The sequence below is a fragment of the Battus philenor genome, unplaced genomic scaffold, assembly GCF_028537555.1.
Source record: "Battus philenor isolate CCGP_79_NKW_IND1 unplaced genomic scaffold, ilBatPhil1.0.hap1 SCAF_17, whole genome shotgun sequence".
Classification (NCBI taxonomy): domain Eukaryota; kingdom Metazoa; phylum Arthropoda; class Insecta; order Lepidoptera; family Papilionidae; genus Battus; species Battus philenor.
This window is the reverse complement of record NW_027181679.1, coordinates 1,446,535-1,465,408: the sequence shown is the minus strand read 5'-3', so window position 1 is coordinate 1,465,408 and position 18,874 is coordinate 1,446,535. Positions and strand designations below refer to the sequence as shown.

The 18,874-nt window shown below is 34.9% G+C and overlaps 2 protein-coding genes across 2 annotated transcripts; one reads left to right on the top strand and one right to left on the bottom strand.

The window, feature by feature from the left end:
• Positions 1 to 1,344: 1,344 nt before the first annotated feature.
• On the bottom strand, positions 1,345 to 7,911 carry LOC137919858 (uncharacterized). Its single transcript, XM_068763069.1, has 7 exons — positions 7,732 to 7,911; positions 7,353 to 7,451; positions 5,546 to 5,714; positions 4,391 to 5,123; positions 3,331 to 3,865; positions 2,336 to 2,444; positions 1,345 to 1,640 (listed from the first exon to the last, which is right to left on the bottom strand). The coding sequence occupies exons 2-7, from the start codon at positions 7,444 to 7,446 to the stop codon at positions 1,415 to 1,417; spliced, it is 1,866 nt and encodes a 621-aa protein (XP_068619170.1). The 5' UTR covers positions 7,447 to 7,451; positions 7,732 to 7,911; the 3' UTR covers positions 1,345 to 1,414.
• Positions 7,912 to 8,507: 596 nt separating this feature from the next.
• On the top strand, positions 8,508 to 11,341 carry LOC137919867 (uncharacterized). Its single transcript, XM_068763081.1, has 2 exons — positions 8,508 to 9,162; positions 10,670 to 11,341. Exons 1-2 carry the CDS (start codon positions 8,590 to 8,592, stop codon positions 10,964 to 10,966), a joined length of 870 nt encoding a protein of 289 aa, XP_068619182.1. The 5' UTR covers positions 8,508 to 8,589; the 3' UTR covers positions 10,967 to 11,341.
• Positions 11,342 to 18,874: the final 7,533 nt, after the last annotated feature.

Below are 18,874 nucleotides of genomic sequence, written 5' to 3'. Positions count from 1 at the left end.
TTAACTTTTGACACAAGTGATGTTTGATAACAATCCGATTCCCCTCCACTAGTATTGTAAACATAAACAAGGTGCCAAGGACAATTATTCTCTATTCATATAATATTTATGTTTATAATTTATAATAATTTCATACAAAACTCTAGTTAACTATATACAATAAACTAAAGATTTATGCTCTATTCAAAATAATCCACAGACTAAGAACCAACTGTCTGATCTTGTAAAAAATTTTAAATGTTCGTAAAATTAAAAATCTATTATAGTATTATAGATAATATACACTATCCGCTACTTGCCCTCGTATTTCTATACTAAGGTTGTCCGGAAGAAATAGCCGTGAGCTGTGACAATTATACTTTTTTTTCTTTCCTATTATGCAATTATGTATATATTTTTTTACGTGTACAATGAAAAGTGTTAAATAATATTAATAAATATACATTTGAAAACATATTTTTATTATAGGCTCCACCTAGATCAAGGCGCTTTTGGATCCCCGCCTTATGAAGAATAGCAATACAGGGTAGTTCAATTGGTTTCTAATATCAGTGAATCATTGGACTAATCATAGTGAATCATTGAATAATAATAAGATCGATATAGCTCATGGACCCTTCCGCTCCATGAACTCGGTGTCAGTACAGTAATAGTATAAATAAAGTTATATTATTAGTTCAAAGTAGCGGTAGTAGAGAAAAACAGTAACGTATTATGAATATGCAAATTTTTATTAGAACTGTCTAGTGATATATAATTTTAACTATTAGTATAATCAGTACAACAGGGACGAAGCCTGTGGGGCAAGATGGTCATCACGAACCGTACGTTGCTGATATAGCGCAAAATAAAAAAGTTGCTTATTATTAACGTAATATTAAGGTAATTATCTCTAAATATATTTTAAATTTATTACCATTTTAGTATAATTATTTACAAATATATTTTACATATAATTTGGTTCTCGGAATAGGAGAGCTCACTACCCTATTGCATCACCATTACCATTTTTACACATTGTGCAATTCATTTAATTCTTAACTAAAGATTATTTATTATTCCCTGATAGTAACACATACATAACCTCCTTCGTAAGGACTTTTTCATTAATTGAAAAAATAGTAACACTGTGTAATCTATATTAACACTTTCTCAAGGTTATTAGAATTGACATTTTTTAATTTCAAAACTACTTTTTTAATTTTGGAATGAATAGTGTCACTGTCTATTACATTACTATAGATGTAAAGTTTGAAGAAATTAGTATAGGCTATGATACAAAGGCATTGGCGTACAATAAAAAGTAACACAAATAAATAAATTTTAATAAAAATTTAAGTCAACTAATAATTATTACTATCAACAAGAATTTTGGTCAACAATGTATGACGAAAACAATGCTAAGTAAATGTCCTCAAGTGGCCGAAAGCTTCATTCCCATCTCGCCGCATTTGTAGCCAACCTCTCTCATGAGGTAGGGCGTGCGTTCGTGCGTCGGGGTTTTTAGCCACTCCGACACGTTTATAGGAACGGTGACGTAGCCTTGTTTCTCCAGAATATCAAGTACTAGACGGAAAGTGCCCCGAAGGCGGTTGCTATTCATAGAATAGCAACCCTGGTTGAAAGTTAGGATGCAGACACTGAAAATAATAATCTTTTTTTATTATACTGCTAGTTATATTAAGCTGATTAGACGTAACATTAGTTTAGAAGTTTTCATGCGAGTTTATATAAAGGTTAAAAGGGTGAAAAATAATCATAGACTAAAGGGTGTGGTGAAACTCAAAAAACAGTCTCATGGGTTTTAATTTTCAGAACCACTCATTTGTGAGGTTCTACAATTTAAATGTCATAGACAACAGATCATTTCCAAAAATATATTTATTTGTACTGAGCAAAAATAATATATATCAACATATCAGCCGATAGACGCCCACTGCAAGGCATAAGTCTCCCCTAAGAAACGCTACAATGACAGCAACGCTCCCACTTTGACCTTCACGGGTCCACCTAGTGGGGGGACTACCCACGCCGCGTCTGCTGGCCCGTGGCTGCCACTTGAAAACTCAGCCCCAACAGTTTTCGGTTGCCAGTGATATTCCCCGCCCATTACCACTTCCAAAGAACAATCCTTTAGGCTACCTCGGTGACCTTGGTTCTTCTATAGATCTCCTGATTTCTGTTTCGATCTGTAGCGTAGCTCCGAGCATAGCTCTCTCCATTGCTCTCATTAAAAATAAATATTACTAAGAAAAATTCGCAAGAAATGTAGTATTAGTAGAATTGATGAATTGAAAACTTTGAATTAATACATAGAGTAAAGAAACATAATTACGGCAATGATCCTTGTGGTAAGTTCAGGTCCTCTATTGGTACTTTCACGTCATCTTGCGTTGTTTTTGGTAGCGACAACGGGTTACCATTTTTCACACCCAAAAATAGATCTGAAAAGGGAATAATCATTTAGTAGTATTGCAGTATGGGGAAAAACTATTGATGTATTTTAATGCAGAACTATTGCGGCTGGGATTATGCCTAAATATCAGTTATGGAGTCTCAATTGTCCATAATTATTAGTTACCCATAATTTGTATGAAAAGCATATTTGAGGAGTGACAGAACAAAACTTGAAAATTCCATGATGAAATTCACAAAAGGTCAAAAATGGCACCTTTTCATTAGTGCCATTAAAAACAAAGTTCAAATAATCTTGAGTAAGTAAGAAAAGGACCAATATTTAGCCTTTTCTTACTTAGGATAGACTTCTGCAAGGTAACGCCTGATTCCATTAAATACTTGAGTGTTTGATTAAAAAAATATTTTTCAAATTGTGTATCTATTCTTATGTTCTGATCAGATATGATGAAAATATCATGTTTTGTTCTAAACTGTTTGGAAACTGTCATACTAGAAATGTATAAAATGTATCACATTTTGTTCCGATTTTGTTAATTAATATATTAAAACATGGAAATATCATGAATTTACCAAATTGTTTAGAAAAACTACTGTACTACTAGAAATGTATGGAATGTGTCTAGTTTTGTTCTGATTTATTTATTAATATTTTTAGACTTGAAAATATCACAATTTGTATCAAACTTTTAACTCCAGAGATTATTTATTACCGGTTATAAGCTTAATTCGTACCACACAGACCTAACGGCACACGGTAACATATTGATATGGTATTCTGTTGAATGTTGTAGCTATTTTTTTTTCCTAGAGGTGGAATTATCATGTTTTGTTCCATCACTCTTCATTTATAGAATTGATTTTTTGAATAAAATGCATGCTATTATTATGGTATTCTAAAGACAATTAGCTTACCAGCGACCATACCACTGGGCAAAACGATGTTCTTCGCGACATACTCTTCACCGCCTAACCCTCGGGCCAAGTTCTGTCTTACGTGATCAGTTATAGAGTGAATAGGATATATGTCCTTAGCCCTGTCCAAAATTTGTGAAGGCAGTTGAAATTCATCCGTATGAAATGTATTGACTGCTTCATGCAACGTTAGGAGCTGTAATAAATCCAGGGTGTTCTTGTCCCTGGCGAGGTATTCCTTCAGGAAATTTTCAGAGAAGACTCTCACAAGCAGTTTGTCTTCATAGTGACCCAGCGAAGCGAGCTCAAGGCAAAACTTTGTCCATGGTAATGCTGCATTGGTTCCATTCAAGATGGGGTTCTCTGATATACTCTTACGGATTTTCTCCCATTGAGTTGGTTCGGGTGTGTAGTTATTATTGGATAGACAGTTGATGAAACTAAAGAGGATATTTGTGCGAACACCAGCAAGGTCTGTTGTGCCATTAGAAGCCATATTGCACAGGTACTCCATGAGGCCTAGGTGTGTATGGGCCTGGGAACAAAGGTTTAAATTTACCATCTAATCATTTAAAGGTTAACAAATAATAAAACACTTAAAGGTGCGGAAATTAACTGCATTAGAAAAGAATTCTTTATGTTATAAGAAAACTGTTAGAAGTGCTCAATTTGATAGATAATTGAATCAAATTAAGCTCCACTTTCTTCAACTAAAAGCTACTAGGGTGCAGGAAACACTCTGGTCTGAGAATAGTGCACAACAAACTCGAACAAATAGATTGCTGGCAATTGTTATACATTTTATAGTTCTGAGAGAAATATTTTAATGTTTATAAGATACACTGCCATCTGGTAGGTAGAGTGGGAATTGTGGGATCCATTCCAACTAACACCCCCTTTTAGGTCATCCTTTGTGCTAATGAGGGGCGGCACAACTGCAAACTCTTTTAAACTGTACAGTAAAGATAGGACTCTTCTAGAAAAAATATTAAACATGCTACAGATATAAAGTTATAATAAGTACACTTATAAAGGATTTGATCGGAAAAAATGTACTCACCACTCGAGATAACACTCTAGCGACTAACAGCCCTTGCTCAAACTCAATATTATTCTTAATAACATAATCAGCTATAGCATCTAACAGTTGTTCTTGGTAGTACTCTGGATGCTTCTCCAACACCCTGCCTTTGATCTTGGCCGCTGTTTTTAGAACATCATTATAAGACAGCTCAGCTATTCGATGCGCGAGGATGTCGTAACAAATGTGCAAAAGTTGAACTCTCGTTGGAAAGATCTGCTCCGTGCAATTCACTTGGCAAAGTGACCACACAATCGATTTAGCGGTTTGCGCGTCAATGCTCTGATCGTGTAACAGAAGACCAGTGACGACATTGTTAATACAACGGTCTGGAAGGTCATGGTTGCAACAGTAAATCAACATGTCTTTTAAAAGTGGAAGATCATCATTATCCAGTTCCAATGGTAGATGGATTTGAAAAGCCAAAGGCAGTGCTAGCTTTAAGACATCTACCAGATGGTTCTTACTATCAAACTGATCAAGAAGAAAGTCCAAGAACATGATCTGTCTTATGTTCAAAAAGTTTATATTTGTCCGTATCAATTGAAGCATGGTTTGAACAATCAGCGAGTCAACTGGAACTCTCAGGTAGGACAAGACTTTAATCGCTTCAACTGCTTCATATACATCAAGTGCGCGTGCATGCCTTTTGAAATTTTGACACAGAACACTAAATCCGGGGTCTTTGATCAGGTCTTCGGTTTGATTAAATCTAGAAAAGAAATGTTGAATTGACACAGGAAAGTTCAATTATAATAAAAAATAATTTTTCATAATTTTATCAGCCGATAGACGCCTACTGCAAGGCTTAGGCCTTCCATAAGACCGACACGATGGCTGGTCCTGCACTGGGTCAACTTGGTGGGAGCCTACCTACTTTACGTTTACTGGCACTCGAGAACCTTTCCATCCCAAAAGCCGTCGGTCGCACGAGCAATGTGCCCTGTAAACTGCCACTTCAGACAAGCAACTTTCAGAACTAATTCGCTGACTTTAGTTTGGGATTTCCTCATTTTTGATTCGATCTCGCAGCAAAAAGCCGGATAGTATAATTTTTTTTGTAAAGATTGCAATGATGAGGTGTTGGCATATGTGAATATATGTTGAGCTGCAAAATAAAAAAAAAGTTCTAACTTGCCAGACTTCTGCAGCTCAAAGAGGCTGCGCAGAGCTTGTAGCAGGTGCTTATGCGTCATCAATGGAAGGTGTTGTTGCACTGTAGCTAAAATGTTCTCAGCTGTAGGCGCCATTTTAATGCTCATCATAATTGGGTCGGTATTTTTAACCCTAGTAACTTCAGTCACTATAATAATAAATATTCAATTTATATACCAATTTCACAATAGTAACCAAATTATTATAGAAACTTATTGTAACACAAACTCAGAAAACTTATGTTTTTAATTATATTGGCTAAAATAAGTCCTCATAGTATAGCCTAAGCTAATAGTATAGCATCCAGATTCAAAACATTCTAGTTGTCTCATTCTTTTAAAGAGAGAGAATGCAGATATTTATTTTTTGCTGACCAACTGATTTTTACCATTAAGTTTGTATAAAGAGTTGACCAATTAACTTAGCCAACCACCAATAACTATTTTCTGTGAAGAATTACCCTTTATAGAAAGTGAAGTCTGAACATATGAATTTTGTAGGACATTTTTAAATAATCTTATCTGTAAAATACTTTATCATTCTCAGATAAAATAATAGACAGACATTTTGTGTTACACATATTGTGTCTGATATTAAATATAGACTGGTATCCCATTGCCATTTTTTTAAAAAAGACTTCAAAAATATCTCTTTGCTAAACTCAAGATTTGCGGATACAAAATCATTTAACTTAAATATTTTTAAATCAATAGTTCACTATTGCTGTGTTGTGCTTTGATATGGTTTAGCGGTATTAACTGATTTGTAACTGTTGATTTGGTTAAAATTTTTGATACAGGCCACTTGATCCAATACCATTTGCTCTAAGTTAAGAAAAAGTCAATTACAACAGTTATTTGAAATTGTAAAGGTGCTTTCTCATTACAGTTATCTTCTATGTTACAACAATGAGCTACATATGCATGACTTGTGGCTACTTGTTACAGTCTGTAGAATGTTATTCATCATGTCCATACCAAAAGAAAAAATATTATGATGATACTTGTATGACCATTATGCCAAACCTATCGCATCTGATTGAATTTGTGTCAATTTATAGCTTTGGAATTTAAGTTCACTGAGATGAAAGTGACAGAGGATTGAACTGCAAACCTAAAAATTACCATAAAGCAACTCAACATAGTGTTAAATTCTTAGTGATTATCAACTTCTTAGGTGATTTAGAAAAATGTTCACTTGCACAGGAGGTCTATGCACTAGTGGGGGGGCGGCTTAAAAGAGCGCCAGCTTGTGATATCACTCAATAGAGATTAACAATGGCTTTTAGGATTATAATAAATTTGATGTGTGCAACTATGTACAAATATGAATCAAGTTAACATGATTTTTAAGTTCTTATGGGAAATCCCATTGTTGGTTATAGGTCTAAAAGTTTTAAATTGGTAAATCTGCAGCTCATTTGTAAGCATAGTTTTAAAGCTTTTACACATATTTCCAAAGTTCCCAAATAAAGTAATCACTCGGGTATATGTAACATTAATTTATGTTTTATAATTGGAACACAATGGGCCAATAACTTGGCTATTTTGATATGCAGCAATTTGAATTTCAAATTGCTATTATTCAACATATTACCAATATGTTATTATTTTTAATACCATTGAATTTCAGAAAGAATGTACCATACATTAACAGCAAAAAATTCACACCAAAGATTTTGCACGATTATAATGATCGCCTTGTTTAGCCTAGCTAGCTAAGACTAGATTTTTAGCATTTAATTATAAGCCAATGTTCTTCTATAATGGACATATATTCTACTCACAGCTTGTAGTAAAACTAGTTGATTTAAATGGAGTCTTAGTAAGAGAACTGCCACTTAGCACATTGCGCCATACATTCTTTAATATTTGAGCCATGTTATCTAAAAAAAAAGAAAATTTATGAAAAGAGTAAATGTAATATGATAATTAAATAAAAATGTAACTAACGTAACGAAACATATCGTCTATAACATTTTACCAAAATATCTGTTTTACATTATTGTTTTAAGGTGATTGTAAAATTATTCTTATCAAATATTTCATCACAGATACACTTAGGTTATGAAAGGAAATATTAGTAATTACTCTTTAATGTAACAAAAATAACCAGAAAAGTCATTCCGATAACGGTAAGGAGATTGAAAATCGTTTAAAACAGACCTATATTAAAAAGTTTTCTATCACAAATCCAATTTCAACAAGTCAAGAAATATATAAAATTAAGATATATATTTGAATTCGTATTTAAAGATGATAAAATAGTCTCCAGTAAAACATTTCATCTCAAATTGTTATATTATTTCACTTCATTATTATACAATATAAAACAAAATAAATATTGGCGAGAATTCAAAAAATTCGCAGAACCTGACATTGTAAAAATCACAGATAGCCTAATCAAATTAAAAAATATATTTTCTATACCGTGATGCCAGTATTTTTTCATATAATTTCATATTAATACTCTTAATTTTTAAAATCAATTTAGTATTTAGAGAAAGTTACATTTACACTAGAACTGATATCATTATTTTACTCTCGAAAATAAAATTTTCTGGAATTAACTGAGAGGGATAATAATAGGGAAATTATATCATTGTATAATAATATCAAATAATCCGATAAAATAACAAATAACGACATATGGATTTATTCACGTGCAAACAAAAAGTGAGAAGCAGGCATGATGAAAGAACATCACTAAGAAATAAAAAAATACACCAGTAACGGTTTCTTGTTTAAACTACAGTTTTTCGAAAAGTGTATTGATTTTCTTCAGATTCTTCTTTAAATATTAATTAATTACATTTGAGAAGAGAGATTACGTATTTACGCATCTGCAAATCTAGCATTAATATAAATATAATAACCATAATAAATGTCAATTTCGCAGTATAAATGTAACAATCTATGGTTTAACTCTTATCGAAGTCAATTTGACATATAAGTGGTTGAAGTGTAATCCAATAAAAGAAATAAATAACAGGTACATGCAGTATTTGTGAATTTGTTAGTAAAATGCATGAAGAAACAATAGTGTCTAGTAGACCTGATAGAGAGATCACGAAGAAAATTATTGTGCCTGGGGATTACTCTCTTGTACCGTATGAAGAATCGCGTTGCACGATCATTTTATCGGATGTAAAATTTACTAACACAACAGGAGATAGTGAACTTGATTTAGAAAGCCGTATATTTAGTAAAAACTTCGATGGCATTGTTATAATCGGGGATTCAGACACTTATATAGATAAAGACTTCGAATTGATATTGCAACAAATGTGTTATGGTGAAACATGTGTCGGAAGAATAGTCTACAAGAATAGCATTAGTGAGGTAGTGCAAGAAATATTATGTCAGATAGAACTAAAGGAACTCACAGAAGAGCAGTTGGTTTGCGATTGGAGTTGGGCCCGCTTATATGAGGCAGCTACACACCACAAAGAACGTGGAGTACTGTTAGTAAAGGAGAAAAGAGTTGTTGACGCGTTTAGAAGGTTTAGTAAGGCATTAAAGTTATTAATAGCAATAGAGCCATTGGATCCTGAAGCAATCAGTGATGAATCAGCTAAAGAAATTATTGATTTGAAGGTATGTTAATTACAATTTCTGGACTGGAAAGTAATGTCGTTTCTGTCAACATATTTTACAGAAAAACTGATTGATTTTTATTGCTCCCGTATTTAAAAATTGTATACTAGATGGCAGAAGGTAGTTGACAACAAAGATGAATATATTGTTGATTAGAATTAAATACTTGTTAAAAATGTAGTCATGTCAAGCTACATTACTTTCCAGTCCCCCTACTAATAATAGTGTATCCATGAAGGTTTTATTGTGTCTGTTAATGTTTTTCATTTAACATTTTAAAGGAGAATGAAGGCCCCCTAAAAGGGTGGCTATTAAATTAAAAAATAAACTAAACCGGTCTATTCAATTGGATATGTGAGCTGGTGGAAGGGGGGACATAGAGAAATTTCAAGCCATCTGTTCTCCAAAAACGCATTTCCATCTTGTCAATCATGCCTGTTCCTGTCTCTGTTCTCACAGATGTCAGCCTATGCCTACCACTTTCATGTTAACTATATTTAATTATAGTTTATTATAACACCATCATATGAACATATTCCTTGTTGAAGTCAGGTTAAATCTACCACTTATTACAATGATAAATGCCATAGATCTCAGAAAAAGCAAAATAAAACAGCACCACAATATACTCTCTAATTATAATGTGAGATTAAATATTTAATATACATTTAAATATCCAAGAGATAAATACATCATTCCCAAAGTATTGTAGTATAATTGCAGTGTAAGGAATGTTTTCTATGTGTTATCCTATTATTGTATTTAACCCTTTTGATATCATTGGTACACATAGGTACAACATAAGCTCAAAAATATCTGAACTTGATACCATGCCATATTTTAAGTGTTTCTCTAAAATCATGACCAAATATTGCAATTTGTGGAAGAAAGTATTTTATACTCTTCCAAATGTGGCCTTGATTAATTTATGGATTATGTATAATCAAATCAGATTAGAAAAAACACTGTTTTTATCATTATTAGTAAGCATGTCTGAAGAACTACTTATTGAAGGTAGTAAAATTACAAACATTCATTATGTATAAAATGATGTAACTTCTATGAAACGAAAATTCAAGGCCAGACAAGAATGTAATGAATGAGAAAATAGTGTCATCAATGTAATATACCTTTATGCAAAATTATTTTAGGTTTTATCATACTGTATCATAAATTGTATATATCTTTTGTACAATGTACAATTAAACAAATTTATAATTGTATGGTTTTATAGGATTATTGTACAAATAGGTACCCACAAAAAGTACGGATGGTATAATGGTTTACCAGTCTCACCAGCTGTCCTCCTATTTTTTTTAAATTATTTTGTTTATGATTTTTATGTTGACATTTACCACAAATTAAAGTAATTATACAAACTGTTTTTTTTAACAATATTTTGAATAACATCCTGAAGCAGTTAAATATAAATTGAATCTGTATGGTTCAGTAGAATAGTTAATTCTATATTTAAATATATTCATCATAACTTATTTTCTTTTCAAAGGTAAAACTCTACAACAATCTGGCGCACTGTCAACTCCAGTTCAACGAATATAATGCTGCACTGGAGCTTTGCAATAGAGCGATAAAACTTGATCCAGATAACTTGAAGGCATTATACAGACGTTGCGTATCATATCACGGCTTGAAGATATATGAGGAAGCATGGCAAGATATACAAAGAGTTCTAGTTTTAGATCCAAATGATAAGGCGGCAAGGAATAAAGCGAGCGAGCTTAAAGTTATAGTTGGAGAGATAAATGAAAAATATTCAAGTGTAATAAAAAAAATGTTCAGCTGAAGAATCTCAGATCGCCAAATAGATAATACACCATCATTTTGAGTCCACATTGTCTAATTATTCTTACTTGATATGCATCAGGAGCTCCTGCAAGTAATGTAGTTTCCATCAACATATTTTACAGAAAAACTGATTGATTTTTACTTCTCCGACATTGAAAACTTGTGTACAAGATGTCAAATGGTTGTTGATAACGAAGGTGAATATATTGTTGATTAGAAATAAAAACTTGTTAAAATGTAGATGTGTGAATTTAACTTGAGAAAGTGACGTTACTTTTCGGTCCCCCTAATACAATGTATCTTCAAACTATCAGGATAGGATTAATCAGGAATAACTGTATATAAACCCATTTGAATTTCGATGGTTTAATTCATGAAGATAGTCTGTAGCAAATTTCACCAGTGATTTATTTATCTGCTTCCACAGCTCGAAGCCTTAGGTAATATTCACTATATAAGTTGCACATCTTGCATTTTAAAAAACAAGTTAACTTAAAATTTTGTTTTAAGTCACAAAGAAGTGCCATGTCAAGCTCTTGAAATATTGATATTAGTGTATGGTGATAATGTATATGTAAGTTATGTGGTATAAGCGATTTAAAAGTGAGAATGAGTTGTCGGGGCAACCTTTGACTTCAAAAATCCTCTAATATGTGCAGAGTTGCAAAAGTTGGTTGATGAAATAGGTGATTGATGGTTCGAGAGCTTGTCGAGGATTAAACATCTTGTATGGGTCCATGAAAAAGACTAAAGTGATGATTTGCAAATGAGTCACATTGCTACCGCTTCGCAAGTTTTTGGGCATAAAAAATTTGACTGTCTGTCCACACCCAACTTGCTCTCTGGGTTTAACAGCATGACATTTCTGGCTCTTACCTGCCATATTCTCACTCTAAGCCGTACCGAGACAAATGAGTTGAAGATATAAAAGAGTGATATATATCCCAAGATCGAAAAGATATTCATCACTCTTATCAAGGATACATTTTGCCAATATCTTTTGTATTGGGCCTTCATCAGTAAGTACTAGTTTAAGTTCAAGGTTAGAATTTCTAGAAGCGTTTTTAGGATTGTAATTCTGTATCATAGTCTTGATCTTGTTAATAAGTATTATATCATCAACATCGTGATCTGTCTCATCATCAGTAAAGGTTGTAAGATGTAGAATCTTCTTGGCAGAGATTTCTTCAGCGGTAATACTAAGCTGACCATCGCTTAGAATCTCTTTACCTAGTGTTGCATTAACAGGTAGCCGTCATCGACAACATAGAATTTTGTTTACAGGAATGAGTCATCAATTTGAACCCTTGTCAATTCCTGTGAGACGCAACTTGTTGTCACAGTTGTACCTAAATCAGTCTTCTTTGACAAGGGTGAAAGAGGGATTCTTTTAAGTTCATATCGCTACCGGTATCTAGAAGGACATTTACTTTCACGTCGTTAATCTTGACATCATTATAGGCTGCCGAGCCATGACGGGTTCAAAGTCACCAAAGCGTTACTGGGACATTTGTTAGACTTGTGCCCAAAATTGTTGCAGCGGAAGCACTTGTCGCCTTTACTTCAATTCTTTTCTAATTTTGTCTTGCTTCCGTATTTTAATATTGGTGATAAATAAGGCACTGCTATGTTGGGAATATCGGATGGAATCGAATAGGAATCGCCATGACGCGCCAATTCTTATGACATTCATGTGTGTGCGTTCGGAAACATGCCTCTTAAACGAACATTCCGAAACGTGCGTTCTGAAATATGCGAATCTCTACAGGTACATTCATTAGTCTTTTCGTAAATTTTGGAGCAGCGGGTATTGAAGATAGCGCTGCTTTGCATTTGAGACTTTCGTTTAATTTCCCCGCATAAGTCTAATTTCCTCCGGAAAGCTTTTATATCAGTGTGTCCATACAGCGTCGCTTTGTTAAACTCTGTCTCGGATGCCTTCTACTATGTACTCTATTAAAGCACCACCTGCTATGGATCCACTAGACGCTAATTCTTTCATGTGCAGAAAATATTGTTGGTATTGTTCCTTACTGTGGGTTCTGACTCGAAATGACACACCACTGGTTCACAAGGAGTCCTTTATTCACAAATCAGATGGTCACCCTATTTCAACACAAAGTATACTTTCGCCTAGTCCAAACTACGCTTCCAAATCGCTCAAGAAATCACTGTCTAAATAACTTGCCCAATAGTCACTTTGTATCAGTGATCGTAGATCTTAATCTTATAACTCGAAAAACAGCACCCCCCGTCGTCATGAAGAGTACAGAGTACTTATTTATTTTACGGATAAGGTTCTAGTAAGTTCGAGATAGTACTCGGTTAGTATTTCCGAGAACCGTACACAAAAATTTATAAATAACTTCAAGTTCACGCGTGTTTACGGCAATTCTGGATCTTGTTAACCAATTAACATCGTCAGCCAATCACAAATCGAAATGCATTATAGAGCGCTCTCTTTCGCCCGATCTATATAAAGAGTTATATTTCTGGGGAATTCCCCTTTCCGATGCGTCCCTGACCATCACGTTACGTAGCTCGTACAAAGCTATAGAAGCCGCTAAGATGCTAATTGCATTAATGTGGTGTGAAGACGTGATAGCAAGCGAGCCGACATAGCGTTGTGGGATTCTTCCTAGGGCAGGTAGGTCTTGGGGTAGTAACGCCACGAAGTCCGAAGTAGAAGTGTTTATATTCATTCGAGCTTTTCCCGTATTTATATCGACGTAAATGAACAATTTCATTCTTGTGAAATTCCCTTTTTTGATGCGCCGCTAACGATGACGTAATGTTGCTGCCATAATACCGATGTAAATAATGATGTAAGCTTTTCTATATTTCCTCTTTTAGATGCGTCTCTGACCATCACGTTAAGTAGCTCCTACAAAGCTATAGAAGTCGCTTAGATGCTAATAGCATTAATGTGGTGTGAAGACGTGATAGCAAGCGAGCCGACATAGCGTTGTGGGATTCTTCCTAGGGCCGGTAGGTCTTGAGGTAGTAACCCCACGAAGTCCGAAGTAGAAGTGTTTATATTCATTCGAGCTTCGCCCATATTTATATTGACGTAAATGAACAATTTTATTCTTGTGAAATTCCCTTTTTCGATGCGCCGCTGACGATGACGTAATGTTACTGCCATAATACCGATGAAAATAATGAGTTAAGCTTTTCTATATTCCCTCTTTTAGATGCGTTTCTGACCATCACGTTACGTAGCTCCTACAAAGCTATAGAAGCCGCTAAGATGCTAATTGCATTAATGTGGTGTGAAGACGTGATAGCAAGCGAGCCGACATAGCGTTGTGGGATTCTTCCTAGGGCCGGTAGGTCTTGGGGTAGTAACGCCACGAAGTCCGAAGTAGAAGTGTTTATATTCATTCGAGCTTTTCCCGTATTTATATCGACGTAAATGAACAATTTCATTCTTGTGAAATTCCCTTTTTTGATGCGCCGCTAACGATGACGTAATGTTGCTGCCATAATACCGATGTAAATAATGATGTAAGCTTTTCTATATTTCCTCTTTTAGATGCGTCTCTGACCATCACGTTAAGTAGCTCCTACAAAGCTATAGAAGTCGCTTAGATGCTAATAGCATTAATGTGGTGTGAAGACGTGATAGCAAGCGAGCCGACATAGCGTTGTGGGATTCTTCCTAGGGCCGGTAGGTCTTGAGGTAGTAACCCCACGAAGTCCGAAGTAGAAGTGTTTATATTCATTCGAGCTTCGCCCATATTTATATTGACGTAAATGAACAATTTTATTCTTGTGAAATTCCCTTTTTCGATGCGCCGCTGACGATGACGTAATGTTACTGCCATAATACCGATGAAAATAATGAGTTAAGCTTTTCTATATTCCCTCTTTTAGATGCGTTTCTGACCATCACGTTACGTAGCTCCTACAAAGCTATAGAAGCCGCTAAGATGCTAATTGCATTAATGTGGTGTGAAGACGTGATAGCAAGCGAGCCGACATAGCGTTGTGGGATTCTTCCTAGGGCCGGTAGGTCTTGGGGTAGTAACGCCACGAAGTCCGAAGTAGAAGTGTTTATATTCATTCGAGCTTTTCCCGTATTTATATCGACGTAAATGAACAATTTCATTCTTGTGAAATTCCCTTTTTTGATGCGCCGCTAACGATGACGTAATGTTGCTGCCATAATACCGATGTAAATAATGATGTAAGCTTTTCTATATTTCCTCTTTTAGATGCGTCTCTGACCATCACGTTAAGTAGCTCCTACAAAGCTATAGAAGTCGCTTAGATGCTAATAGCATTAATGTGGTGTGAAGACGTGATAGCAAGCGAGCCGACATAGCGTTGTGGGATTCTTCCTAGGGCCGGTAGGTCTTGAGGTAGTAACCCCACGAAGTCCGAAGTAGAAGTGTTTATATTCATTCGAGCTTCGCCCATATTTATATTGACGTAAATGAACAATTTTATTCTTGTGAAATTCCCTTTTTCGATGCGCCGCTGACGATGACGTAATGTTACTGCCATAATACCGATGAAAATAATGAGTTAAGCTTTTCTATATTCCCTCTTTTAGATGCGTTTCTGACCATCACGTTACGTAGCTCCTACAAAGCTATAGAAGCCGCTAAGATGCTAATTGCATTAATGTGGTGTGAAGACGTGATAGCAAGCGAGCCGACATAGCGTTGTGGGATTCTTCCTAGGGCCGGTAGGTCTTGGGGTAGTAACGCCACGAAGTCCGAAGTAGAAGTGTTTATATTCATTCGAGCTTTTCCCGTATTTATATCGACGTAAATGAACAATTTCATTCTTGTGAAATTCCCTTTTTTGATGCGCCGCTAACGATGACGTAATTTGCTGCCATAATACCGATGTAAATAATGATGTAAGCTTTTCTATATTTCCTCTTTTAGATGCGTCTCTGACCATCACGTTACGTAGCTCCTACAAAGCTATAGAAGCCGCTAAGATGCTAATAGCATTAATGTGGTGTGAAGACGTGATAGCAAGCGAGCCGACATAGCGTTGTGGGATTCTTCCTAGGGCCGGTAGGTCTTGGGGTAGTAACGCCACGAAGTCCGAAGTAGAAGTGTTTATATTCATTCGAGCTTTTCCCGTATTTATATCGACGTAAATGAACAATTTTATTCTTGTGAAATTCCCTTTTTCGATGCGCCGCTGACGATGACGTAATGTTGCTGCCATAATACCGATGTAAATAATGAGTTAAGCTTTTCTATATTTCCTCTTTTAGATGCGTCTCTGACCATCACGTTACGTAGCTCCTACAAAGCTATAGAAGTCGCTTAGATGCTAATAGCATTAATGTGGTGTGAAGACGTGATAGCAAGCGAGCCGACATAGCATTGTGGGATTCTTCCTAAGGCCGGTAGGTCTTGAGGTAGTAACGACACGAAGTCCGAAGTAGAAGTGTTTATATTCATTCGAGCTTCGCCCGTATTTATATCGACGTAAATGAACAATTTTATTCTTGCGAAATTCCCTTTTTCGATGCGCCGCTGACGATGACGTAATGTTGCTGCCATAATACCGATGAAAATAATGAGTTAAGCTTTTCTATATTCCCTCTTTTAGATGCGTTTCTGACCATCACGTTACGTAGCTCCTACAAATCTATAAAAGCCGCTAAGATGCTAATAGCATTAATGTAGTGTGAAGACATGATAGCAAAAGAGCCGACATAGCATTGTGGGATTCTTCCTAGGGCCGGTAGGTCTTGAGGTAGTAACGACACGAAGTTACACAGCATATAAAATATTTAAGAGATCTGTTTATTATACAATGATCAAAGGAAACAGAAATGTATTTATAATTTTAGTTGATTAAGTACAGATTATTTATATGGAACTATAATCATTTTTATTAGTTTTAAAATTTATTTAATGAAATATGATAATTAAAAAAATGCCCTTTTTCTTTGCTTTATTTTATTTTATTTAGAATATATTACGGTTAGCTGTAAAATAACAATAAATAAAGCTTCTAATAATTTAATATAAAATAATTAAGTAAATTTCGGCTTCGTAGAGCGTTATCTGTCGCACAAAATACACACAGTCCGGTCTGTTGTGAGCTGTTAAAACAAGTATCAGTATTAAAACAAGTTAGAAATAATAAGACAGGGTATTGGAACTATATTTAACGAGCAGGTCAATGTTTCGTCCTCTCCATTATTACAAATTTACCAGGGGACTCGCTCAAATCGCTCATCTATTACGTAAAATCGCATATATCTTACGCGTAAGAGAGGGTATAATAAAAGTAACCCACGTGATCTGTCACGTGACTGAGCGGTAGTGGGGGAGGAGGTGGTATATAAATAACAAGTGGCGACAGACTGAGCTCACTCTGTGTTTGGCACTAATCGGTGTAACATTACTTCTGAAGATGCCCCGTGGAGGGGTGAAACACGTGTTGAGTGATTTAGCGGTGGTAGTTGTGTAGTTCGCATTGTTTGCCGCACTTTATTGCACGACTACGACTGCATGTGCAGAAGTAGCTACATATTGGTCCTTTTCTTACTTATGATGGATTTTCGCAAAATAATGCCTGATTCCATTAAATAAAACAAGTATCATTTGCTTCTTTTTATAATAATTTTTATTATTTGTATAAACCAATTTTTCTATAAGTGGTGGTTTTATTATTTTTTTAATTATTTTTGGTGTATGGTGTTTGTTATGTACAGTTGTAATTTTTCTGAATAATTAAATACGTTAACATAATGTGAACATGTTTTTTTTATTTTATTTTACCCCAACCTAAAGCCACACATATATATATGACAGCCGTTTTAAAAAGTATTAGGCGGACCCCGAAAACGCATGCATTCCTAAACACAAAAAAAAATCTTTTTGATTTTCGGGAGCTGCACAAACACAAATTGACCGATGCGAAGAAATATGACAATATTTGGACTAATAGCGACGTTACCTGAGTAAAACAATTTTTGGGCTACCAGAATTTAACCTTTAATCTACCAAAATGCACAAAATACAGTTCGTGTAACAAAAAATGGTTTTAAACTAATATTTGTGTCCGCGGTCGTCGTGGTCAAGTTGCCAATATAAAGTAAATATGCCACAGTTGACGGTATACGATTAGCGACAATAATAAAATACTATTTTAAATGATAAATCATGTTTTTAGGGTAAAAATAAGCAAAAAATTGCTTTAGAAATTGGAACCTATAATTTTGTTATTTTCGCGACGACATATTGTAATTTTTTGTGGTATTATAATGGAATGTGGTAACTAAGACAGTAGGTATGGTGCCAATTAATTTTTTTATTAAATCTTCCATAATGCGTATGAATATATGGTATTAATCAAATGTTTGTGCACCGGGCTATTGATAGTACAATGAAACCTTCTTTGTTTGTGACAGACGAGACCTGGAGTGTTCATACGAGAAAGGCGATCAAAGCAGTAAGGGAAAATAACTTTGTTGCTATGGTAAATATTATTATTAGTCTGTAGCAAGTACATTACGTCATCGTAAGCGACACATCAAAAAGGGGAATTCCACAGAAATATAATTGTTTATTTAAATCAGACGAAAGAGGGCGCTCTACAATACTTGTTGTCTTTTGATTGGCAGTCGATTTTTAATGGTCGAACATTATTTTAATAGTTAATCGATATAAATATGGGCTAAGATTGATGAATATATACTTCCATGCTGCCGTCCTAGCCCGCAAGCACACTCTAGCAACACAACCCGTCAAAGCTCTACCGCGAAGAGCCTTAACAACGTGCGAGCGTCCCCGTGCAACTGGTAGGCGCCTCACCAGCTTTTAGTTTCTAGTTTAAATCTAGTTCACGGACCCTTCCGCTCCGTGAACTCAGTACCGATGAAGCTGTAAAAGCTTTAGGGCTAACAGCATTAACATCTTCAGAA

Excerpts from the sequence above, each read along its gene's own strand:
- LOC137919858 (XM_068763069.1), bottom strand. The coding sequence starts at position 7,446 with ATGGCTCAAATATTAAAGAATGTATGGCGCAATGTGCTAAGTGGCAGT. Across the intron at positions 5,715-7,352 it reads AACTAGTTTTACTACAAGCT|TGACTGAAGTTACTAGGGTT; the intron begins GTGAGTAGAATA and ends TTATTATTATAG. Across the intron at positions 2,445-3,330 it reads GCCCAGTGGTATGGTCGCTG|ATCTATTTTTGGGTGTGAAA; the intron begins GTAAGCTAATTG and ends TTCCCTTTTCAG.
- LOC137919867 (XM_068763081.1), top strand. The coding sequence starts at position 8,590 with ATGCATGAAGAAACAATAGTGTCTAGTAGACCTGATAGAGAGATCACG. Across the intron at positions 9,163-10,669 it reads AAGAAATTATTGATTTGAAG|GTAAAACTCTACAACAATCT; the intron begins GTATGTTAATTA and ends TTCTTTTCAAAG.